General features: G+C 28.1%; 6 protein-coding genes across 6 annotated transcripts in view; 1 reads left to right on the forward strand and 5 right to left on the reverse strand.

The window, feature by feature from the left end:
- LOC113790092 (uncharacterized) overlaps positions 1–615 on the reverse strand; it is a 31,315-nt gene extending 30,700 nt beyond the window's left edge. The window contains exon 1 of the mRNA XM_075820232.1: positions 392–615. The gene's annotated coding sequence lies outside the window, so the exon portion shown is untranslated. The remainder of the gene's footprint in view (positions 1–391) is intronic.
- Positions 616–7,737: 7,122 nt separating this feature from the next.
- Positions 7,738–9,061, reverse strand: LOC113799684 (beta-1,3-galactosyltransferase 1-like). The gene has a single exon (XM_027350366.2). The coding sequence runs from the start codon at positions 9,022–9,024 to the stop codon at positions 7,900–7,902; it is 1,125 nt and encodes a 374-aa protein (XP_027206167.2). The 5' UTR covers positions 9,025–9,061; the 3' UTR covers positions 7,738–7,899.
- Positions 9,062–13,618: 4,557 nt separating this feature from the next.
- LOC113799683 (integrin beta-1-like) lies at positions 13,619–16,973 on the reverse strand. Its single transcript, XM_027350365.2, has 9 exons — positions 16,819–16,973; positions 16,486–16,753; positions 16,168–16,410; positions 15,914–16,095; positions 15,764–15,843; positions 15,630–15,704; positions 14,948–15,569; positions 13,944–14,884; positions 13,619–13,862 (listed from the first exon to the last, which is right to left on the reverse strand). The coding sequence occupies exons 1-9, from the start codon at positions 16,898–16,900 to the stop codon at positions 13,758–13,760; spliced, it is 2,598 nt and encodes an 865-aa protein (XP_027206166.2). The 5' UTR covers positions 16,901–16,973; the 3' UTR covers positions 13,619–13,757.
- A 354-nt stretch (positions 16,974–17,327) lies between these two features.
- Positions 17,328–21,508, reverse strand: LOC113799686 (uncharacterized). The gene is made up of 5 exons (XM_027350368.2): positions 20,197–21,508; positions 19,517–20,130; positions 17,835–19,444; positions 17,516–17,765; positions 17,328–17,447 (listed from the first exon to the last, which is right to left on the reverse strand). Exons 1-5 carry the CDS (start codon positions 20,605–20,607, stop codon positions 17,399–17,401), a joined length of 2,934 nt encoding a protein of 977 aa, XP_027206169.2. The 5' UTR covers positions 20,608–21,508; the 3' UTR covers positions 17,328–17,398.
- A 560-nt stretch (positions 21,509–22,068) lies between these two features.
- On the forward strand, positions 22,069–23,777 carry LOC113799674 (carbonic anhydrase 7-like). Its single transcript, XM_027350353.2, has 4 exons — positions 22,069–22,472; positions 22,549–22,776; positions 22,854–22,972; positions 23,052–23,777. The coding sequence occupies exons 1-4, from the start codon at positions 22,361–22,363 to the stop codon at positions 23,556–23,558; spliced, it is 966 nt and encodes a 321-aa protein (XP_027206154.2). The 5' UTR covers positions 22,069–22,360; the 3' UTR covers positions 23,559–23,777.
- A 13-nt stretch (positions 23,778–23,790) lies between these two features.
- LOC113799675 (ras-related protein Rac1-like) lies at positions 23,791–25,296 on the reverse strand. Its single transcript, XM_027350354.2, has 5 exons — positions 24,613–25,296; positions 24,502–24,536; positions 24,311–24,425; positions 24,204–24,248; positions 23,791–24,132 (listed from the first exon to the last, which is right to left on the reverse strand). The coding sequence occupies exons 1-5, from the start codon at positions 24,715–24,717 to the stop codon at positions 23,809–23,811; spliced, it is 624 nt and encodes a 207-aa protein (XP_027206155.2). The 5' UTR covers positions 24,718–25,296; the 3' UTR covers positions 23,791–23,808.
- Between the last annotated feature and the right edge of the window lie 1,478 nt (positions 25,297–26,774).

The following is a 26,774-nucleotide window of genomic DNA, read 5'->3' on the forward strand; positions in this document are numbered from 1 at the left end:
GATCATAAAAGTTTTTTGAAGAAAAAAATTTTTTAGTTTTTTTAAAACAAACATTGCAGGGCAGTGGATTGGAGAGATGAAAAAAAATTCAAACCCAATAATTTTTCTTTTTTTTTTGAAGAATCTCTTGGTTTCTATGGGTATGGGTTGAAAACAGGAACAGTTTTAGGTTTCTAATTAGAAAAAATTTTCCGAAAAATATTCTTTCTCAGAAATTTCTCCCTGAAAATCCAAAAAAAAATCAAACAAGAATTCAATTTTCCATACACACGTTTCACGTATAAGTCAAAATAGTTATCAGTTAGGTGTAATTTGATATTGAAAAAAAGGAAAGAAAATCTTATAAAATTTTTGGTGTAATGTTAGACATTTTTTTTCATTTGATATTTGCCTTTTCGTTGTTGAAATGATGATGATTATTTTTTTTGGTTTCAAAATTTACAAAGAAAAATCGTAGTTCAAACAATTTTGAAGGCAAAATTGGAAAAAAATCCGTTGCAGATTAATGATGGATTGCACTGATGATGGATTCAATTGATAGATCGATCGATCAATCAATCAATCAATCAATTTGTTGACATTTCAATTAACTTATAATATCAAAGAAAAGCAACAAGAACAAAAAAACTTGATAATTAACAAATACTGATGCACGCTGATTGCAAAGGAAAATTTTAATTTCATTTGGAAACAAACAACAGAACAGAAAACAGAGAAAAATGAACGAATGAAATTCACAAGAAACACAATCAATGTACACACAAACACACACACGAATAAAAGATGATGAAATAAAGAAAAACAGTTGATTCACATCTTAAGAATCGATAACTTTGTTTTGTTTAAAACAAAAACAAAAAAAATTATTTTGAAATGAATAACTGAAAAAAGAAGGAGAAAAAATGTTTTTCTTTTTTTGAATCAAAATTACCAAAATACGAAATGAGAATGAACATATAATACTTGGAATATTTTCTGTGCACAGGAATTGGACCTGCTGCATCATCAGATTCTGGAATTCTGTACATATACATAGTTATATGGAAAGAATTTTCAGAATCATTGAAAATAATCAGCGCCCACGCATGCGATTCAATAAAAAAAATTGAATGAAATGTAAAAGAGAAGCCGGGTAACAACCAAAACATGTTGACGCCATTCACTTATTCTTTGAACTTTTTTCTTTCTTTCTCTTTCTCTCTCTCTCACACACACACACATATCTAATGACGACCGATTCTTTTCTTCATTCGATTTATGTGTTACAAGTAACCAAAATGGGATGGAATGAATTTCACATACACACACAAAACAGAATACAGAATCGGAAATTCTGTTATGTCAGTGTTTGTTTAGCTATATGATACACAGATTGGCGCCATATACACATCATCATCATATACAACAGAATGGATATAAGGACGGCCCTCATTATTATTGATGATGTATAGCTGCCATAATCGCGCCCAATTTGGTGGAGCCCAAATTTATGGACCCATTGAATAATGTGGACCAAAGAAAAAAACAAAATCGGAAAACAACATTTTTTTTATATATATATGTGATACTAACCGATCATAACCGATTCCGAAAAAGTATCCAATCCTGATGGATTCTTGATCGTATATATTGATGAAAAATATATTCTACCTGTACGCACTGTACATATTCGATATTACGAAATACGATTTTTCAAATGAAAGAAATTTCCAATTGAGAAATTTTCTCATTGATTTCAATTTAATTATAATTCAAATCAAAACCCTTTTTTTTCGAAATTTTTTTGGGGATAAAAATATGGATATTATTTTAAAAACAACGAACAAATAAAACATAGAAAGTTTCACAAACATCCCCTAACTTAAAGAAAATTGATGCTAAGCCAAAGGAATTCTTTTTCTTTTTTTGGGGGTTATTTTGGGTATCTTTCTATCTTTACATACAGTTGTTTTTTTCCCAAATATATATTCGTTGAATGAAAAACTTTTCACTCTTGAAGAAAGAGGGAGAGAGAGAGAGAGAGAAAAAACTTTTCTCTCTCCAATCACCATCATCATCATCAACATCAACATCGTTCATTGTCGGTATACCGAAAAAAAAATAAAAACTTTACATCACAGAATCAGTTACGCAAAAACAACATTCAAATAGAGCAGTAGCTAAAAAAGATAAAAACAAACGACCAATGTCAATGGAAATTGGCCACTGTTAAAACTAATCATCAACAATCGTGAAAATGAAAATGAAAATAAAAAAAACAAATCTCATCATAGGAATGAAGAAAAAAAAATCGATTGATTTTTTGGCTTCCAGAATTTTTTCCCGGCTAAAAAACATGGAATTTTTTTGATTCAAGAATTTTTTTTCATTCGGCCAATTCAATTCAATTCATCATCAAGTCAAACTACTTGGCCATTGCCAGCAGCAGCAGCTATGGTGAATTAAAAAAAACTAAATGAAACAGGTCGATAACAATCGATTTGAAAAACCATGAAGAAGAAGAAGAAGAAGAGGAAATCACGATCGAAATTTCAACAATTACAAATTTTTCTTTCCGACATTCCTAATTAATCATATTCTTAATTAGTCAATGATTTTCAAGAGCAAAAAAAAAATAAATAACAACGAATTTTCAACAAGATGTGATTTGTAATTTTATGATTTATGATGATGATGATGAAAAGTAGTGGTAGTTTGGATCAATAATTATTGATTGGATTAATTTAATTTTTTTTGTTTGTTTGCTGTTTATTTCGCCGGATAATGACGTAATAATTTATTTTTGAAATTTACAAATAATTTCTGGAAAGATTTCTCTACAACAACAACAAAAAAATTGTTGCTCAACATTTGTTGAACCAAAGATGATTTAGATTGGTGAATGGTGCACACAATTTCCCTTTGAAGCTAAATTTAACGGAACAATTTTTTTAGGTTAAACAGACACATTTTTCTGCTTTTGGATTCTTGATATATAACTCTCATCATTGGCCATTAGAAAAAACAGAACTGTCATTGACAATAGTTTTCAAACAAAACAAAAAAAGAAACCAATTTCCTCGAATGCCAATTAAAAGTTTTATTTTTTCGCGCGCACAAAAAATAAAAATCCAAATGAATAGAGCCAAACAAAAACGAATTTATGTAGTTATAATGAACTAAAAACTAAAAACTGATATCATTGTCAACTGAATGTTTTTTACTGTTGTTTGCAAAAAAAAATTCAATTAAAACAAAACAAAAATATCCAAAATCAGATAGAAGTCCGGTAGATTCAAAAAATGTGTTCAGCAGCAGCATCATTATTTTTTGGAAAATTTCAAAATTTTCCAAAAAAAATTCAATACCTGTGTTTCATTGTTTAACTATAGTTTTTTTAAAAATGGAAAAAAACTGACAAAACAAAAAATGAATTTTCATTTGAAATAGGAAAAAAAGTTTGACATCAGTTTGAAAAACACATGATACACATATCATATGTAGATTAATTAGAAATTTTTTTCTTTCTGTTTTGCCGCAACCAAATTATTTAATAATAAAAAATTTTTTCTCGGGTTGATGAAACAGCAGTAGCAGCAGATGTGTTATTTATGTCAACTCGATCGATGGAATACCCCCTTTTCACACAAACACACACACACACACACGTCCATCATTTTATGAAAAGAATCCGGAATCATTAAACAATGAGACTACATAGTGAAAAACATCCATTGGACGCATCCATTTTTTCTTTGCTTGTTCTGTTTCCAGGAATCAAAAGGAAAATCGATTGACCTGGTGATTCAAAGTTGAAAATGAAACGAAAAATTCTCTTACATTCGATGATGATGATGATGGGTTAATGACAGACATTTTGAATCAAATCGAACCGAAAAAAAACGGAATCGATTCATCATAATCATCATTGTGAAATGATTGAATGATTTTTTCCAACAAAATCTTTCTTTGGAAAATTTTTAAAACCCAAAAAAGGAACATCTAACATCATCATCATTATCAATGTTGACCCTATGCGTGTTAAATTCAAGTATCCATCATAATCATCATCATCATCATCATTACATATCATTATCTATCGATAAAAGTCAAGTATCCTTTTTATATCTGATATGCTAACTGAGAAAATCTCCCAGAAACAAAAAAAAACCGATATAATCACATCACATCGATGATGATGATGATGATGATGACCATATGACTTTTGTGAATAAACGAAAATAAAATATCAACGATCATCTTTCAAGCGTTATGTTTGATAGTTTTATTTCGGGATTTTGTTGCTTACAATCATTTAAATCTGTATATCTGTATCTGTGTTTGTAATGTCCATCCGAAATGGTCTCTTAACACTTAACGATTTTCTCACACATCATTGATGATGATCATGATGATTGTCCTCGCTCCATCTAACACACACTTTCATATAGGCAAACTAGAAAGAAAGATAGTTTTTTTGATCCTGGAACAAATTTTTGAACCAAATGTAGAATTGAGAGTCGAAAAGAAATCGATTGGATAATTTTTCGTTGAAATAAAAGCGAGAATTCTCTACTCAAAAAGCTCCCATATGACCGATCATGATCATCAGAATTTTTTGATGACCGAATCCGGTTATCATCATCGAGGTGTCATTTCATTTTTCCAGTCCTGAACAACAACTTTTAACCCTTTTTGAAAAATAAGTTAAAGTTTTTCTTTTTTGCAATAATTTCGGTTGAATGATTCAACAACATTCAGTGAAGAAACAAAAATTTTTCAGGAAATGATTTGAACTGAAGGAAAGAACGAAAGAAAGGAAATAAAATTATAATAATTATATATCATCATAGGAAATAAGATTGATGAGATTTACCCTTTTTTCTTTTTGTTATTAGATTTTTCTGAGAAAACAACAACAGCAACGAAGAAGAATTTTCTCTCTTTCCAATAATAATAATAATGTAAGTTTTTACCAGAAAAACTTCAATGATTCTTCAGCGATTCTTTTCACAGTCTGTGTATGTGAAATTCTTTTCAAAATTTAAATTAAATTAATTTTAAATTAAACTAGAATTTCATCCTCAAAAGAGAAGAAAATTCTTTTTGCAAAAGAATGTTTAGAATTTTCATTTGAATTTCCCTTTTTTTTGTTGACCAAAAAAAAAGACAAAAAAAAACAGAATTTTTTATTGAAAACAACAATGACTATTTCCACATTGATGGCTAATGTTGTTGTCATTGTTGTTGTTGATGACAATTATATTTTATTTCAATTCAAACAACAACAACAAAAATTAGTTAATTTTTTATGAATCGTGATTCTATGATTCTATAATGATGATGATGATGATGATGTAATAATGGTAATCTATCAAAAGAAGAATTCTGCCTGGATAATTTCTTTTTCCCTTTCTTCTCATATTCACAAAATCATCATTGCTTGCTTGCCTTGTTTGTGTTTGAATCCATTCATTCAAGCATCAATCCATCCATCCATCCAAATATAAATGAAACAAAACAAAACAGAAAATATTCAAAACATTTTTCAAGTGTATGGTACAATTCGTATTCATTGATGCATGCAATAGGCATTCATTTTTTTATTCGTTTTGTTTTGTTTTCTGGTTTTTCTGTTGGATTTCTATTTGTACATCTCATCATTTGTGTTGAAGATTTTTTTTTTTATAAGCCAAATTAGCCAATGCTGACCCTGTTTTCTGAATGATGATCCAAAAAAAATGGATGAATGATTTAAATCTTGTGACGCCAGTATAATTCATTCATTCATTCATGATGGTTTTTTCTTTTGGTTGGTCGAGCGGTTTTTTTCTTTTGGTTTTCGGTTGGCGATTCTGTATACAGAAAATGACGTATGGTAAATATGGTTCAATAAAAAACAAAAAATTCAAAAGCGAAAAAAAAAAATGGAAAAAAAGTTACAATCCCGGCATTCCAACTGAATGAATCTTGACCAGCAAAAACCAAAAAAAGAAAAAGAAAAAAGTTCTGCATATTTGAATATCCAAAACGGACGAACGAACCAACGAACAAACGAATGACAAAATGATGAAAACAAAAACAATGTTTAATCATTCAAGTGAACATACCATACATATCTCTCTCGCTCTCTCTCTAGTTTTTCATTGATGGTCCAATTTAGATCAGAATAATCATCATCATTATTATTACAATGGATGATGATCAATTCCAACAGAAAAAAAACTGTGATCGAAATATCAATGTTTTTATGATCATTTCATTGATGATGATGATGATTGTTCAATTTTTCTGTTTTATTTTCCATCCTGAACATTATTATCATCATCGATTGAATGAATATGGGATATGCATGTATGTACACATCTCATTTGTTGTTAATTGCAAATTCAAAACATTTTTTCTTTTAACTTTTTCTATATTCTTTCTCTTGAGATTTGTATATGATGATGATGTACAATTTACATATGTGCAGCAATATATTTTTATTTCAAAATCGTAGCATCAAGAATCTCTGCAATGATTTGGTCATCACCAACAACAAAAAAAAAATGAAGAAATTTTGTAAATTGATCTGATTTTTCATGTTTTTTTTTTGAAAAATTCAGAGAAACAAAATTCTGACTTTTTTTCCTCTTAGTTACAAGCAAAAAAGCTAAACGGAAATCTTGAGATAAAAACAGAATATATCGAAAAAATCAAGTTAAAATAGTCGTACAAGTTTTTAAAAAAAATAGCCATTACTGTTACATAATTATTTTGTCCATTTTGAATTTCATTTCATTTTTTTTTGGCTAAGAGCCAGCAAAAAATCTAATTAATAATCGAAAAAAAAGTAAAAGTTGAATGAAAAATTTTAAAACTTTTTATATGATAATTCCATAAGGAGCAATTTTATATCGTTTGTTATCCAAGTTTATTTTTCAAGTCAAAGTCAGTTCATTTACTAACAAAAAAAAATGTTTGTTTGTTTGTTTGTTATGTAAATGATCATCATGTTCATCATCAAACGATGATGATCCCTGTGCAGAAAAAATAGAATAAAATTGCTGAATGCGATATCCATATGGACATTTGCATATTGAATCGATCAAATTCCAGGGTCAAAGATCCTGGAATTCGACAACAACAACAAAAAACTTTGAAAAATCAGGTATCCAAAGATTGAAAATTCTGTATCAATTCAATCGGAAAAAATACAGAATATTTTGTATTGAATGGTAAACAATTCATTTCCATTTTATCATCTGATAACGTTCAACATTCAATATTGATGATTATTCAACCAATCAACAACAATCCAAATGGATTCAATTCAACAATATTGATTTTAGATGATGGATATATATTCAAATTAAGTAAACATCAATTTGCATGATTATATGATGATGACGATGATGGATTTTAAGTGAATTTTATTTTTTTGTCAACCCCATTATCATCATCATCGAAAGAATCGAAGATCAATAATCAAATAAGTGAAATTTTTTTTATTATAAAAATATTTATTCAAATTCATTTTTTGTTGTTGATGTGCATCCACATTCACCATTTATGTAGTAGTAATATTAATGATAAACTTTTCTATTTTTTTGCCCAAACAAACAAACGATTCAAAATAAAGATTCAAAAGAAAGAAGAAAGAGTAGAGAAAAAAAAAACAGAATTTAGAAAGGAAAAAAAAAAAGAAATTTGTAATGTATAAACATGATTCTGGTCGATGTGTGTGTGTGTGTGTGTTAGGTTGTTTTTTTCAAAAATGAAATATATTACCTGGGCAGCATTGTTTACGGAATTTTTGTTTCTGGAAATATTTTTTTTGTTTTGTTTTGTTTTAAAAATAAATTTTAACAGTTAAAAAAAAGACATTTGTTTTCCTATTTTATATTTTCTAATTACATTATTATTATTTTTTGTATTTTATGGTTGACGAAATTTAAAACCAATCAATTGATGATTATCGATTAAATAATCAGTATAATTGGCTATCATTTGATCGGCTGAAATTGTTGTTATTGATGATGTTGATGATGATGATTCATCAATACTTCTTCTTGGCCTACGACGACGATATGAACGGCTTAAACGAAAATGACGATAACAGGAAAGACGATCAGCATTTTTCCAAAAACGATACATATATTCACTATTTTTTGCACTTGGACATGCATGCATTGCTAATGATGTTTCCATTGTACAAACATCGGTACCACAGAAAAATTTAAAACGAAAACTATTATTTCTACGTATTTTTCCATAATCAGCAACAATACCGGTTAGAAATAGATCATCAATATCAAGTATTGGACCTGGATATGTAATAATTGTTTTCAAAAATTTTTTCAATTTATCCATTGATAATAGATAGGAAAAACCGGCAAGAAATTCATATGAATCTTTTGGATAAAGATGTTCAGGCATATGCCATTTATGACCATTTTCACGATTAGCAGGTGTTGTCATTACTAATCCGGTAAGACCGGATGGTATTTTACGTTGTCGTACTAATTGATATAACATTGGCATATTTAATACAACATCATCATCGGTTTTAACCATATATGGACTATTACTACAATGACGATATGACCATTTTAATAATGATATTGCTTTTAATGTAAGATTATAATAATCTTCAATAAAATTAAATTGTAAAATATCATGATTTTTATCTGCTTCTGCTTTTAATGATCTTTCAATTGAAAGATCTCTTGGTACACCGATAACAAACAATATACGCATTTTATATTTATATGCTTCACGTGCCCATGTACGACGTATTACTTGACGACGATTAAAATATTTTCCACTAGTTGATGCAGCAGTATGTACAAATATTGGTGTTTCATTTGGATAACAATCACGTTGTTGTATGACTACCTGATTGGTAAGTGATAATTCTGCTGCTGAATGTTCATAATTACGACAATCGATTAATGATAATTTGAATGATAATGTTATTAAGATCAATAATAATGATAATAATGATAACGATGATGATGATGATAATAGAAAATTTTTCATCGATAAATTATTGTTCGCCATTTTTTTAGTTGGTTATTTTTTTTAAATCGTTAAACACTGAAAGCACACACACACCGTCAATTTTGAAAAATGCCAAAAAACCAAACGTTGAAATAAACGATAAGAAGCAAAGTAAGAAGAGAAGAAAGAATTAAACACTACCTGGCACTTGATCATACATAACCATTAAAAAAAAGATTCACAACAACAGCGACGATAAACAATGATTGATTTCAAATTTCAATTTTTAAAAACAATGATTGATTGAATCCGAAACGAAACGAAATGAAATGTTTTTTTGAAAATCATCAATGTTTTTTGGTCACTATTTATATGAATTGTCGATGACGTTAGTTAGTGTATCGATTATTTATTTATGTTGTTGTTGTTGTTTTGTTGTTTTGTTGTTTTGTTGTTTTTGCTTTCGGATCGATCACCCCCAAACAAAACAAAAAGAAAAAAATGATGGATTCTTTGAAGATAATGTTGAATTGTGAATATAAAAGAAAAGAAAAACAACTGAATAACAACAACGAAGTAGAAGCAGAAAAACAATAGAAAATAAAATTAACATCAACGACAACAGTAAATGAATGAATAAAATGGACACAATGATCATGATCATCAAATGGCTCTTCTTTGTGAAAACATTGTTCACTTTTCGTTTCTTTTCATAATAGGATTCATTTCTTTAGAAGATTTTTTTTCGCCCCCTTTTTTTTGTTTCTTGTTTAAACTAATTTTTTTCCACTGTTCAAATGTTCAACAGGAATGAATTGGTAGGTACTACTACCTGTGAGAAAACGAAAAAGAATGAATGTCAGGTAAATGAATGCCTGCCCTTTATTCATCATCATCATCAATGAAAATGAAGAGGAAAAAACCATATTGCACATCTTTTTCAAATGTACTTAAAAAAGAGGGGAAACAACAACAACAACAACAGCAGAAAAGAATGATTTTTTTTTCAAAAGACAAAATAAACATCATCATCATTGATGATGATGATTGAATTGAATTGAATTGAATGAATCAATATAATTCATTAATCACCTTGGATTGGATAAATATTTTTTTTGTTTTTTGAAAAAACGTTTTTTCTTTTTATTCATTTGACATTCATTTTATATAAGATATTATTATTATTATTTTGGCCTATTGTTTTCTTAAAAAAAATAATTTTTTAGTGATGTGATCAACAAGATGCAGGTAAAAAGATGCACAAGGCACTCACATCATTAATAAATCACCTTATAACTTACTTGTATAACTGTGAGCTGTATGATTTTTTTTTTACTTATTTTTGGATCCAGGAAAACGTTAATTTGTTTCCAATTTTTCTATGTGCTCTGTGCTCTAAAACAAAACAAATATAATGAGAAGAAAGAAGAAGAAGAAAAAAAATCAAATTCATGTCATGAAATGTGGCCAATTAACCAAAATAAACATCATCATCAATGATGATGATGATGAAAGGATGCGGCAGGATCGTAGGATATCCAATGATTTTCTGGCACGATTTTTTGTTGTTTTTTTGTTGTTAAACATCACTAATAATAATAATAATCTCATCATCAAATTGGAAACAAAACAAACAAAACCTTAAGACAATACGGTAATTTAATTGTTTTGTTTTGTCGAAAGAAAATCCAAATCAAAAAAATCAAAGTCAAATGAATTGATTGTCTCATAATCATCCATCACATGCATGTGTGTGTGTGTAGGTGGGTTAATCATTTTTGTTTTTTTTCTGTTGTTGTCCAGCTGAACATTCTTTTTCCTTCCTTCATAAATAATCATCATTCAATAGATTTGATCTGATTGATGACATTGACCATCATCATATGTCATCATCATACATATTTTCTGAATATTTAGAAAAAAGAAATAATATTAACGATGATGATTTCTATAATAATCGACTATAATTATGTCTTTTATGGTGAAGAAGAAGAGAAAATTTTGTCATCAAAACAAAAGTTTTGTCCCCAAACAACAAAATTATGACATAATCGAGTTTAAACAATTTAATTTGAATTTAAACTGATAAATTCTTTGATAAAATTTTGTTTATCAAAAAATGAAAAAATTAAGGCAAAAAAAGAAACTTTGGTTGACACTGACAAACACCGTAAGAATGAAATGAAATGGCCAAGGATTTTACTTGTCAAAAAAAAAATTTTACTTGTCAAAATTTTGAAAAAAAACTATACAATTATTATTGGATTACAGGATTTATATTTGGATCGATAATTATAAACATAATCATCATTATTATTATTCGAAATAACATTGATCGAAATACAATACCAAAAAACCGGGGTCAAAATCGATTAATCATCAAAAAAAAAACTAATTACTATTTTTTCAACTAATCATTATTATCGAAAAACATTTAATTCTGGATCATCATCATCAGACTAGATAATTGGAATCAATAATAATGGTAATCCAATAACACCTTGTTCTCCATCTACCTCATGATTATCATCATCACCAACAATGATAATCATCATCATCGATTTAAAAGCAGCCAAAAAAAAATAAACAACGAAAATCAAGAAATCAAAAATCAAACAAAATTATTTGAAACGAAAAATCAGGGTCATTTTACATATATAACATATATAAATGATAGACCAATAATTAAATTTTTTCCAACAACAACAACAACATCATCATTGTCATTTAAACATAATTGGTTGAATGATGATGGTTGAAATACAATCCATTTGACAAGTGATGCTTTCATTTCACCTTTACTCTTTTTTTTTTGTTTTGATTTTCTTTTCATAGTCATAATCATTAAACTCAATAATCATCATCATCTTCAGGTGAGATTTACACGTGATCGTGTATATCCAAGGAAAAAAAGCGAAGAAGAAAGAAAATTTCGGTTTCATCATCTTTTTTTGGAAACAGCAAAATTTTAGACTAAAATTACTACAACAAGCACTTGTTGTGTTGTTTCAGAAAAAGACATCTTTTCTTATGATTGCTTAATTCAATTTGTCAAAAAACTTTCTCTCCCTCTGTCTCTATGTAAAAAAAGTATCAATTTTAACATTTGATTAAAAAAAATGATACAGAAATTTTATCAGAAAAAAAATTCATCTAGATCTAATCTTTTCTGAGCAAATTTCTCATTTTTTCTTCTTTATCAAATCCTTATAGTTTGCTGCTGCTGCTGTTATTTTACTCTGTCCAAAAAATTCATTATCATCACACTTGAAAGAAAAGCAAAACAATATTCACAAACACGATTTGTCCATGAAATCTAGTGATGAATGGATTATCATCATCATCATTAATGGTAGTAGTGGATTATGGACGAAAAAAAATCCAAGACTTTCAAAAAAAAAAAATTAAAACATCTTTCCATCCATCCCATTGAATTTGTTTGTCGAACAAATCAAAAACAAAACTGAATTCGGAAACTGAATCGATACATTCAAAGACATTCAATTCAGGAAAAATTCGTTTTAGCATTTTTTTTTCTTACCAACTGAATACAATTACACTTCACAATGATTTTTTTTTCAAAAAAAATAAACTTACAAATTGATTGATTTGTAAATTTTTTTCTTCATTTGAATAATAAGTATCATCATCGAAGAAAAAAAGGTAGTCAATGAATAAATCAATAGCATATGCAGCATATATAAATGACACTTGACAGTTACTTGTCAAATTTGAAAAAAAGAATGAGAGAAAAGAATCAAAGATTTTTTTTCTTTCGTTTTTTGACGACTGAAAGGATTGTATTTGTTTTCATTTACGACCTGTTAAAATGCTGTGCTTGGAGGGTGAAACAAAAAGCCGCTCAAACCTTCCGTTTATTCCGCTGATGTCTCAATTGAAAAAAAAGTGAGATTTTTTCTTGTTTGGAAACCAATCAAGAAGAAAAAAATAAAAATCCGATGCTATCCGATTGGATGGATCGATCAATCAATCGATTGATTGATTGATTGATTGATTGATTTGATATAACAATTCAATCCAAAATGATTATGTTGATGATGATGAAAGATCACGACAATTTTTTAACAGCCGTTTGATGATAATGATGATGAACAAACAAGCGAAAAAACCAACAAGAAAAAAAGAAACAAATTACAATGGGTTAAATTAAATAAACATTTTTTGCAAAATTTGATGATAATGATCAATGTCCTTGTTGAAAATCATTTGTTTTTTTCTTTTTTTTTGTTGGATGTTTTCAAATAGGAAATACACCATCACCATAAAACACTACAACTATGGATTAGAAAAATATATAGGAAGCAGCAAGAAAAAAAAAAGCGAAGGTCAAGGTTATTTCGTGCACTTTTTTTTTGTTCGTAAAACAAACAAAACAAAACAACAAAGTAAATAAAGAAAGAAAAAATTTCTTAACATCTTCAGCTTCAACGGATTGATTGATGGATCGATTGACAACTTGAAACATTTTTTCTGTCTACTTTTTAACAAGAAGAATTTTTTCCTGGAAAAAAAAATTATGGCGATTTTTTGCTTGGTTTTCAAGTATCCTGTTTTTTTTTCTTTCAAAATCTACATCGATGATCGCATCGATGATGATGATTGTCATCATCATCATATTGAAAAGCCGAAAAAAGAGAGAAAATTTTAAAATTTTAATTTGCATAAACAGGTAAGCAAGTAAGTAAGTAAAATGAAATTAATTTAAAATCAAATTAACAAATCGAAGGGAAAAAAGAAGAAGAAGAAGAAATAGCATCGATAATGTTTGTTGTTTATTTTTTATTGAAAAAAAATAATTTCGATGTACGATCACGAATACCACCAAATACCGGATTACGGAATTGTGTATTTACATCTTTATATAATGGATTTTGTTGCTAAAATGTTTGTTTTTTTTTCAGGAAACAAAATGTAAATTAGATATATTTAGGAAGATTTTTGTTGTTCAAAATACTTACCAATGCAAAATCAGCTTTAGCTATTTCATTTTTAAATCTTTCATATTCACGATAATCAAGATAATTTGTAATACATTTCATAATAATAATACCAATTATACCGGCAATAATAACTGTTGCAAATGAACCGATTGCAACCTGTGTTGCATTTATACGTATTGGACATGATTCGGTAATATTTTTCAGAATAAAATTCAATGGTAATTGATTGTTGTTGTTATTGTTGGTCGATATACGAACGTCTTCTAAATCAATCAAATTCATACTTTGATCATTTTCAATTGGTTTCATTAAACGATAATCAAATGCAATAACACAACCATTTATAATCTGTGAACATTGTGCCTGATACCATGTTAATTCATGATTTGTTTCAAACCAATTTGGTAATGATGGATCATCATTATTATTATTATTTTGTTGTTGTTGTTGTTGTTGATCATTATCCTGTTGTAATTGATATGACCATTGATTTGATTCACAAATTTTTCTATCACATTCTTGTTTGATTGTTTGATTTTTATCAATATCAAAATATGTTTGACAAAATTTTTCCTGATAATCCGGTACACATTGACGAAGTAATTGACAATATTTTTGATGATTACATTGTGCACAATGTTGACATAATCTTCCCATTGATGTTGGTAATGAACATTTACATCGGCCACAATGACAATCACCACGACCATTACATAGTTCACCGGTTTTAATATTCGTTATACAGGTATTATTCGATATTGGACAATCACAAAATGATCCTTGATAACCATCATCACAATTACAACGTGATTGTTGACATTGTCCATGACCACCACATTTTAAACCATTTTTATAACATGCTGATTGATCTTCTTGACAAAATTGTCCGGCAAACATTCCATCACATTGACAACGGCCACAAATACAATGGCCATGTCCATTACAAGGTCGAGAATTACCTAAAGGTATGTAAAGAATTCTTTTTTGAAAAATACTAAATCATTATTATTTTTTTTACTTACTATCGGGTCGACAATGTGCATCAGGTTTTCTTGGATCAATCGGTTTATCTGGATCACATTCACATTGTTTTCCTGAACGTATACCATTACATTTGGTACAAATACCACAGGAAAATGTTCCATTATTTGTACATTTTGGTGAATCTAATTCAGCATCATATAATTCACATTCACATTGACATGTTGAATTTAGATAAATTTCAATTGTTTCATCTTTATTTAGTAAACCAATTTTGATAATATTTTCATTATCATTTGGTCTACAACTTGTTAAACGTATTTTAATATCAAATTCAATTGTTGCTTTACCAAAAAATCTACATGTCGATGTATGACGTAACGGATCATTTGATACACCACAATTAGTCCATATTTCAACATCAACATTATCCGGTTTTTCTTCAATATTCAATTCAATTTGATTGGATATATTTCGATATACTTCATCAATCAATTCAGCTATTGTATCATCATTTACTTTAAGACTAGCAACACGTGAATTAACACCAATTATATTTGAAAGTACTTGATATTTTTGTGCAACCAAATCGCTTACAGTAAATACTAGATTGAATTTTTTTTGCTGTGCAATTTCCGATATATGATGCATTGATGGGTAATCCTTTTCAAATTATGAAATTGTTTTTCAGTTCAATAAACTTGATTAAAAAACTTCACTTACATAGATAGTAGAACCAATATAACGACTATTGGAAAGATGACAACGTCCATCATTTGGTAATAGAATGCCTCCTAACTGGAAGTTAGAAAATTTTTGTTCAAAAATCATATTTTAATCACTCGAATGACTTTTACCTTTCCATCACCGGCATAATGAAATTCTTCATCAGTAGCAACAACAATAATTTTATCCGAATGTTCACGCCAACCAATTTCTATCAATCATTTAAAAAAAACAAAGTCAAAATCAAACAAAACTTTACATCAAAAGTGATCAATACAAACCTTCTGGACAGACCATAACTTGCATTAATGCATCTAATGTACCTTCAGGTGAATCAAGATTACCTGAAATTTTTGCCGATTGTACTTTATATTCAAATTCACTTGTATTTGAATTTAATGGCATATGATTATAAAAACTATATGTATTAACCATTGGTTGTTTGTTACAGTTAATTTTTGAACTAAATAGCAAAAAACAAAAACGAAAAAAATCATTGAAATCTTCATTGAAAACTTAATTTAAAATCATTTACTTAAATTTATAATTTGAAAATGGTATTGTTTCTTTATCCACATATGAACCAAAACCAATACGAAAATCTTTAGTTGTTGATTGAATTTTTGTTGCTAATTTTCTACCAACACGTGATACACTTGTTTTATGTTTAAGCATTGTACATGATATATCCATTAAATAATAAAGATCCATTGGATAATCTTCGGCTTGTTTGAATTCCATTTTTATTGTAACGACTGTACCGATTCTTGAATTGATTCTATTTTTTTTTGGAATAAATGAATTTTTCATTAGTTATTTAACAATGAATGATTGTCAATTGTTCATTTTTCACCGAATTTTTTGTGGCCGTAATTGAATAGTTTGTTCCATTGAATCGGAAAATGGTCGATTTTCCAATACATCAACTGTAGGTATTTCTTGTGGATTTTCTTGATATTTTTTTGGACATTTTTCCGGATCAAACCATGAACTACAACGACCAACATTATTCGTATTTGATTCAAAATTATCCGGTATATTTCCACTACACCATCGACATTGATATGAAATAGATATACATTCACTACATGTTCTTGCTATTGAACAATTATTATTATTGCCTTTAATCAGGAAAAAAAATCATATGCTTAGAATCTTGATGATGAAAACTCATTTTTTCACTTACTTTGAGCTTGTACATTGACCATCCATATGTTTAACAATGATATTAGAATTGAATAATAGATAATCATCATGAATATTATCATCAGGATTCATGCGAAAAACAAAATAATGAATAAATTAAACGTTCGAGCTTGAATTGTTGAATAACAAAACAACATTTGAATATTTTGAAGCATTCGATTGATTGATTGTGCTTATACATTGATCAAACATCCTGTATTCACATCCGTTTTGTTTTTTGTTTTTTTTATATAGTTATTATTATTATTTGAAAATTTATTATTGTTTTGGGTTAACGAATTCGATAACATCTCATACACACACACACAGGATATTCATTACATCATATGCACGAATCAAAAGCAAAGAAATGTGTGGTAGAATGTATTTGTTTGCTTAAAAATTGTTCCCTTAATTTTGGCTTCAAAGGAACTCCAATGAAAGTTTATTTGTGTTTTGCATAAAAGGTTGAAAGAATTTTTTTTTTTGAAAAAATAAAAATTCCGGATTTAGTTGCCATCTAGTGGCAGGATTTATTAAAAAAATATCAAAAAACAATGTTTTAAAAAATAAAAAAAAATTCAAAGATTAGTTTCAAATAACGGTAATTTGGAAATACCAAAATCAGCTCTGTATGTAAAAATAAATAAAAAAGAAAATTAAACTTTCAATGTATTTTTCACCACAAAAAAACAAACCTAAAAACAATATTGGTACCATTATTATTACAAACAAATGAAAATTTACATTCATTTAGATTATCATTAGGATTACGATATGTTGTTGTTGTTGTTGTTGCTGCTGCTGTTGGTACATAGGTTTGCGCTGTAGTTTTAGCAGATCGCGATCGCGATTGTTGTTGTTGTTGTTTAGGAGAATCATCATCATCATCAATATAATTCATATTGATCGGTGATTTACGGATTTGTGTTTGAGATTTTGATTTAGCTATTTGTTTTTTCATTGACAAAAAAAAAACATTTAAAAGTTTTAAACAAAAAACAAACAAAAACTTACATTCCTCTATTGTTGGCTTACGAATTGTACTTGATTTTGTTGTTATATTCATTTCTTTACCAGAATTTTCAATCAATGTTTCATTATTCATTATCCAGGTATTATTCATATTGTTTGATGAATATTCTGGTGTTTGACAATATGATTCTGGTGGTTCAATTATATATTGTTGTTGTTGTTGTCGATCTGATTCTGGCGTATGTTGACGCTGATGATTATGATTATGATGATGTATTTGTGTTGATGAATCTAATCGTTCACTATGATAACCTTCACTTATAACTGGACTTTTTGTTAATGATCTTATATCTAATGAACTAAATGCTTTATTTGATAAATAATCATTATCTGTTTTACCTAAAATCATATTTTCATTATTATTATTATTATCTGTCATTAGATCAAATGCTGATTGTGTACGTGGAAATATATCATTCATTTTTTCATTTGATACATTTTTCTTTTTCTGTTGTCGTCGTCTTCGTCGTTCTTGTTGTTCATCATCATCATCATTCGTAGTAGTAGTTCGATCATCATTAGTCATCATCATCAATGATGATGGTAATGTTGTTGGTGGAAAACATTCATTTTCAATTTTAATCATATCAATCATAGGTAACATATTCTTTTGTTTACAATTACGTATTTCAGTTGTACGACGAACTTTACCATCATGATCAATATCAGTTTGTATGATTATTTCACGTTTTTCTTTTTGATTATTTTGTGTTTGACGTTCAATAATTATTTTCGATGTTGATTGCATTCGTTTTTGGCTTGTTGTTGTTGTTGCTGTTGTTGTTCCCATTGTTGATGGTGTTTCGGAAATTCTTACATTATTATTATCACGTTTCAGATTTTTCGTTTGTGTACCAGAATTTTTCAATAAATTAGTTGTATCTTCAATTCTAGTTGGTAATAATTGTTGTGCTGATCTACTTCTAGTTATAATTTTATTACGAATCATTGCTCGACGACTAATTTCATTGAAAATATCTTTTTCAAAATTATCAAAATATGTATCATCTTCATTATCATCATCATCATCATCTTCAACAACATCATCATCATCATCACTATCTGAATACATTTCGACAATAGGTTCTGGTGATCGATATGATTGTCGTGGTTGTGGTTGTTGTTGTTGTTGTTGTGATGATAATGGTGATAATGGATCAAGATCAATCAAAATATTATCTGTTTTATTATCCGAACAAACATGAAATGTATTTATAGTTTTAGCTATCATTGGTTTTTCAATAATTGGTAAATTTGGTTTAAAATTATCATTTTCCCCATGATTCAATGCAGAAGATGATTTCGGTTGATGATGATGATGATGAAATATTTGTTGTTTCAAATCAAAATGATTATTATTATCAGTAATAACACCTTTTTCTTCAAATGATTTTCCATCCGAATCGGTTTGTATTTGAACCGATCGACTTATTGTTGTTGTTAATCTTCGTATTGGATCTTTTAATTGATTATTAGTTCTTCGTTGTTGTTGTTGTTGTTGTTGTTGACTTGTGGTTGATTTGTTGTTAATCGATGAATCGATTGGATAACCAACATGTGTTTCCCAATATTTAAGTAATTTATTCATAAATCTTTCGGGGGGGGGGAGAAAAATATCATCATTATTCAAAAATTCTAATTAAACAGAAAAAAAACAGACTTACTCCATATCGATATCGGTATTTTGTGATTTATCATTTTGTTGATCATTTTTAATTTTTCTAATTCTATTTCGATCAATCGGTGGTACATAGGTGGTGGTTGTTCCACCAGTTTGATGAATTGGAATTTTCGATGATGATGTTTTCGTTGATGAAGAATCAAATTGTTTTTCATTATTGGCAGTAGTATTACGTAATTGAAAAATATCATTTTCAAGTCGTCGAATACGATCGATTGTTGAACGTGACATATCATTGATTTCTTCCAATTTTGAAAGCCATTCATTAAATCCTTGTTGTTGTTTCATTTTGTTTACGGTTGTTTTATTTTGATCTTGATTTGGTTGAAATGTTGGTTTAAATTCGGTAAATATTCTAGTCTGTACACCATCCCTTGAAACTAAATTAAATGGATCAGATATCGATCTTTTTGATCGATCATTTATTGTAGTTTTATGTGAAAATATTTTCGAAACATTTTCTCGAACATTATTATCATCACCATTATCGATTGAATCTTTAGATCGTGTACGAATTAAATGTGCTTTAAATTTTGATCCATCATCATCATCATCATCATCATCATTGGGATTCGTTTGATTTGATTTAGATTGAAACTATAAAAATTCGGAAAAAAGAATTATATCACGAAACAAAAAATATAAACATCATCAGCAACTTACATGTTTCGTTGTTGTTGTTGTTGTCGTAGGTTGTGAAAAATGATCATCGATTTGATCATCATCATCGATTGTCGTTGAATTTAATATTGTTTTCTTTTTCAACGAAGGAAATCTTCTTCTTCGTTTATCAAAATGATCTTTTAGATTTTGCATTTCGCTAAAACACATTTGTAATTTATCTTGCATACTAAATTCAATATCACCATCATTATTTTGATTACCGGATTGTTGATTCGGACCTGCCGTTGTCACATCATCATTAGTGGTAGTTTTAATATTATTATTATTATCGTCAATTAGGTTAGATGTTTTTAATTCAATTTCTTCCTGATAAAATGATGATGGAAATGATGGATAATTTGAATTCGGTATTGTATGACGATGTTGTTTTTCTTTTTTATCTGGATTCATTTTATATTCTATGTTTTTTAATGATTATTTTCAATGTTTAGAATATAGTCGTTTCCGATTCTGATAACCAAAAAACAAAACAAAATTCTTGATAAAATCTGTAATGACCGACGAAAACAAAACCGACAAAAAAAATGATGATTCGTTGTTTCTGATTTCTGATCCATCCATCCATCCATCCATACCTGACTGTCAAATGTTTATTTTATTTTTCCAACAAACAGGCTTGTCTATCGAAAATTGTTGAAACAAACAAACAAAAAAAAATATTCAGCAGGTGCTTTAAATTTCAACCATAGTTATGTGTGTATGTGCCACACATTCTTTCATCAATTAATCCATTACATTTGTTCGCCCGTAATGTAATGTTATGTTGAATTTTGATTTTAAGTTGAAATTTTTTTTTTTTGTTTGCACGTTTTTCAATTTTTATTATTTTCAAATGATGTCAATATCAACATCGACTATGTCGATATTATTGACTCTTTCATTCATTCATTTTTCCATTTTTTTTTCATTATTATTATTGGAACACATTCGACACAGACACGTGATAATTATTTTGTTTATTTTGTTTGTTATCATCTGTGGTCATCCAAGATGGTTTTTGATGGAACATTTTCATTTTGTTTCAATGGTTCCATAATATGCATGAACTCTGACTCTATCTCTCTGTGTACACAAGAATACAAGGTGAACAGGTGGTAAACATAAGCGAATTCCCCGAAAAAAAATATTTGTCTGTTGTTGGCATCTATGGATCATAATTTCTTTCCTTTTAAAATGGGGAAAAAAATCAATTATTTAAACTAAATTGAAACAATTGATGAATTGTTTATTATTGAATTGATTGATTGATTTCCGATTGATTTTTCAAATCAATCATAATCATATGACCTGATTGATTTTAATTACACACTCTCACACACACACATAGCCAATTATGTTTGGAAAACATCAGAAAAAATGAAATTGATCATTGAATTGATCGATTTTTTTCCTTCTGTAATGATATCTTCCATCATCATTGACATTATGGAAAAAATTTGATAATCGATGAATCAGTTATCAGTTATTGCATGGTGGGAAGAATGAAGAAAGAGATGGGGGAAAAAAATGGAATTATGATAATAATAACGTTATCGACATCTGCGCCACCATCAAATAGACATCGATTGATTGATAAATATTTTTTTCGTTAAGCATAAACGACGATGAAATTTGCGACTCGAAAATGAACAACAAAAATTCAAGGACAATATACTGAAAATCAGGATTTTTGATTTCTGTTTTTTTTATATGGCTTTTTGGATATACAAAAGCGAATAACAGAACGAATCGATATCAAGAAGAAGAAAAAACTTTTGAGGAAATTTATTTTTTTTTCCATTGAAATACGTCATATTGATGGTCACATATCGATATATCTGTATTTCATTGTACGAGGTACATATGAGATATACAAAAAAAAAAAATACACACACGAACACGTTGGATGATCATACGAGAGAAAAAAAAAGAACACCATCCTCATCATCATTACCATTAACATCCAATCTGATGATGCGCTAAATTGTTTTTCTGACCATAGGGGTGGTGGTAATTAGATTAGATTAAATCCGATTGATTTTTTTTATTATTATTCCAATTCTATAGTGTAATTGGGATTTTGATTTTTGATTGGCAATATCACTTATCACTTTGATTTTTTTTTCATACACACACAAGAAATATAAATAAATATCCATTCTAAATGAATCGTTTTATAACAAAAAATAATTTATTCAAATATTTTGATTATTTTCATCCGATTAGATTGGCAACATCGTCAACAACTATATTACAAAGACGACCAAATTTATCACGTAAATAACCATTTTCATTTTATTTTTACTATTTTGAATTTCAATGACCAATTTTATGTTTATTTTCGCAAATTAGATCCAGCATTATGGTATGAAGATTATCCAATATCATTGATTGGTACAAGACAATCACCGATTAATATACGTAAAGAAAAATGTATTGCAAATAATCAAAAATTAGAATTACCACCATTAAAAATTGAATATCCAGAATTATTTAATGGTTTACGTATACGTAATCCAAAAGATGATACATATTTTGGTTGGCGTGTTGATATACCATATGATTTTGGTGATCAGGCTAGTATGTTTAATTTGATTATAGTATGATTATTTTTTTTGTTGTAAAATTAAAACATCTTTTTCATTCATTTATAATAGCCATTACAGGTGGACCATTAAATCATCATTATAAATTAATACAATTTCATGCACATTGGGGTAAAGATTGTCATTGTGGTTCTGAACATATTATCGATGGTAAACATTATTCAGCTGAAGTAATTATTGATTAAATGAATGAATATTTTTTACAAATGGAAATTATAATTATTTTTTGTTATATAATCCTTAATTAAGTTACATTTTGTACATTGGAATGCGGATCTTTATTCATCGGCACGTAAAGCAGCTGTATCAAAAGATGGTCTAACTGTTATAGCTGTTTTTCTTCAAGTATCCGATGATGCTAAACATTTATCATCATTACAGAATATTTGTGATGAAATACCAAATATTCGTTATAAAGGATTAATGAAAGAAATGGAAAAATCAATGAATATTTTAGAAATGATACCAAAAAATCGTTCATATTTTACCTATCTAGGTTCATTAACAACACCACCATTATGGGAAACAGTTACATGGATTATATTTGAACAACCAATTTATTGTACAAATGAACAATTAGATCGATTTCGTCAAATATCTTATTATCAAAAAGAAAATCAACATCAACAAAATGAACGTTCATTAGATGAAATTTATAATGGTGGTTCAAATGTACAAGAAAATTTTAGACCAGTACAACCATTGAATGGTCGTCAAATTATTTATGTACGAAATAATAATAATAATAATCATTAGGATAACCGTATTAATTATTTAATAAATTGTTTTTTTTATTCAAATAATGATTGATTGATTGTTTTAAATGAGGACAATGATAAGAGATGTTCAATTTTTTTTGTTGTTGTTGTTTGTTGTTAATAATAATAATTTTATTGAAAAACGCATATCCGTTAGGATAATTGCGCGAAAATTGAATTAAAAGAAAAATAAAAATAATACAATATAATTATAAAATTGCCTTGATGTGTGTTGTTGTTTGTTGCTGTTACATAACTAAACAATTATTTCGATTTGATTTTTTAAAATTTTGTTTTTCATTTGGTATCACTATACAACGTACAGCTTCTTCAAATATTTGTTTTAGGCCACGTTGTGTTAATGCTGAACATTCTAAATATTTAATTGCTTTAATTTTGGCTGCCATTTTTTGTCCTTGTTCACGACGTATTGGACATTGACCATATTGTGCTAATTGTGATAATGTTTCACGATCATCACGAAGATCAATTTTTGTACCGACTAGTATTATAGGAACATCATTACAATGGTGTCGTATTTCTGGTACCCATTTTACAGCAACATTTTCTAACTATTATTTGATAAATCGACAAAAAAAAAATTCAAATTTAAATGTAAAACTTGTCATTATGAATAACATACCGAAGGTGGTGAAACAACGGAAAAACAAACTAAAAATATATCAGTCTATCACACAAGATGAACAGAGAAATAGAAATTTGAAACAGAAATAAAAAATTTAGGATTACCTGTGGATATGATAATGGTCGTAAACGATCATAATCTTCTTGTCCGGCTGTATCCCATAAACCTAATGAAACTGTTTCACCATTACATGTAATTAATGATGAATAATTATCGAATCTTTTTTAAAATAATCGAAGAAAATTTCAATTAAATTCAATCAGAATCAGAAATTGAAAATTGAAAAAAAACTTACACAGTGGGAACATATTCTCCGGGAAATGAATCTGTCTATCTCGATATTGAGACAAAAAAAACACCGATCAATCAATTGAATGAATTTTTTCATTATCAAAATAATAATTACCGTAAATGAAATAAGCATACAGGTTTTTCCAACTGTACCATCACCAACAACAACACATTTAACAGCACGTGTAGCACGTCGTATTTCTTTTCCTTGTAAATCCATTTTTTAAAAAGAATAAAATTTCTAAAAAAAATGATAATAAAATAAAATGGCGAGTGTATTCAGTTTGGCTTTTTTTTTGGTATCAAAAAATTTGATGATGATTATGATGAGTATTGTTAACTAGATTTGACAGTTTCAATATATTGTTTAATTAATCTTTATCACATGATGATGATGATGAAATTGGACAATTTTTGGTTTCGCGATAATAGAATTGATGATTGAATAATCGATGATTGGCAAATAATAATCATGACATAAGCAATTGAATCGATTTGATTGTCGTCGTAGTTGATGAATGGTTAAGGCCAATCAAAATTAGAAATGTGATGAAGTTCTTGATTCTCGTAAATATATACAAAAAATAAACAAACAGGCCATATGGATTTGTCGTCGTTAATAGTTTTTTTTTTGTTGTTGAGCTTATGAGAAGAGAAGAGTGGATAATTGATTTTTCAATTTAAAAAACATGTGCATAATTAACAAAACAGATGAATCCAAAAAAAAACCAGAAAATATTGAATTCCAAGAAATAGTATCCAATTTGGGCGTGCACACATCCATGACCATGAGTAGCCATTTTGGATCGCCATCTATGGATTGAAAGAAAAAAAAATAGTGAAAATAAATTCGTTTTTACGAAATAAAAATCCAAATCGCATTATCAATTATCATCAATAGATGGCGGATATTGAATAGCGATTCATCGAATTGATGGAACGGAAGAAATGATATTGGCCATCAACCGCTATAGCCAGCAATTCGTCTGAAAAAAAAGAAATATTCTTTTACCATTCGAATATAAATTGAAATAATGAATGTGTGAGAAGCTTTATTGAGCATTATCATCATCATCATCATAAATGAAATAAGATTAAATCAAATCATAAATGACCAGAATGATGTGTCCCTTGTTGAAATTGAATTTATCATTATTCAATAGTTCTTTCAAAGAATGTTTTTCATTTTGTTTCGTGAATGTTGTTGTTGTTGTTATTGTTGAATCGTCATCATGATCATTTCAATTTCGAATTCGGAAACTCAAAAAAAAATTCTAATTCTACACACTTAATAGGTTTCGTTCGAAATAGACATCATGTGATCACATTTTGAAAAAAAAAGTGAATTTTCAATTTTCATTTTTTTTCAATTCTTTTTTATTTTGAACTTTTTTTCCACTTTTTTTGGTTAACAATGGGAAACCCGAAAGAAAGAATCATATTATATAACAAATTAGCCTGTCGAGAAATCGATAACGATGATGATGATTGTGCTGGTCGGTGGAAGAAAAAAAAGTTTTTTCCGTCATTGAACAACTGAACTGAACCAAATTGAATTGAATTTTTTCTTCTTCTTTTTTTTTTGTTCTGGTTGGTTATCCAAGAAAAAAACCATAGACAAAACATTCGTTTGTCAAAACTAAAAACAAAAAAGTTTTGAAATTGTTTTTTATTTTTTGTTTTGAAAAATTTTGTTTTTTGTTTCTAGTTCAATTCGTTCGAATTAATTTTGATTAATTGATATAATTCTATACACTAATAATACTTAAATGATCAGTTAAAGTTGAAATAGAACAAGGACACTCACTCACTCACTCATTTCCCTTTGGAAAATTCGAACACAATGATTCTTTTGTTTGTTCTTCATCATCATAATTTTTTCTGATTGATCGGAAATTGAAAGAATATAACGGGAACTACAACAACAAGAACAACGACCACTCATTATTATCATGGATCATCATCATCATCAAACGAAAACAACAGTAAAAAACGGAAATGAATGGCATATATGCAGATTTAATCAGAAAAACCAGATGCGTGTATATATTTGCAAGATCATCAAGAAAAAAATCAAGCTTCAACGAAGAAGTAAAAAAAAATCCATTATTCATATTTGTGTCGTTAAAGAAAGAAAGAAAGAGAAAAACAATGTTTATTTATACAAAATACATCTGAAAAGATTCATATAGCCGAAAAAAAAAGAAATATTGATTCCCAATTCCAATGATGATGATGACATACGTAATTTTTTCTTCTCTAAACAAATTAATATAA

The sequence above is a fragment of the Dermatophagoides pteronyssinus genome, unplaced genomic scaffold (assembly GCF_027571235.1).
Source record: "Dermatophagoides pteronyssinus isolate colony J.1.1.1.1 unplaced genomic scaffold, Derpt_VIB-CSIC_2022.12 sq0006, whole genome shotgun sequence".
NCBI lineage: Eukaryota > Metazoa > Arthropoda > Arachnida > Sarcoptiformes > Pyroglyphidae > Dermatophagoides > Dermatophagoides pteronyssinus.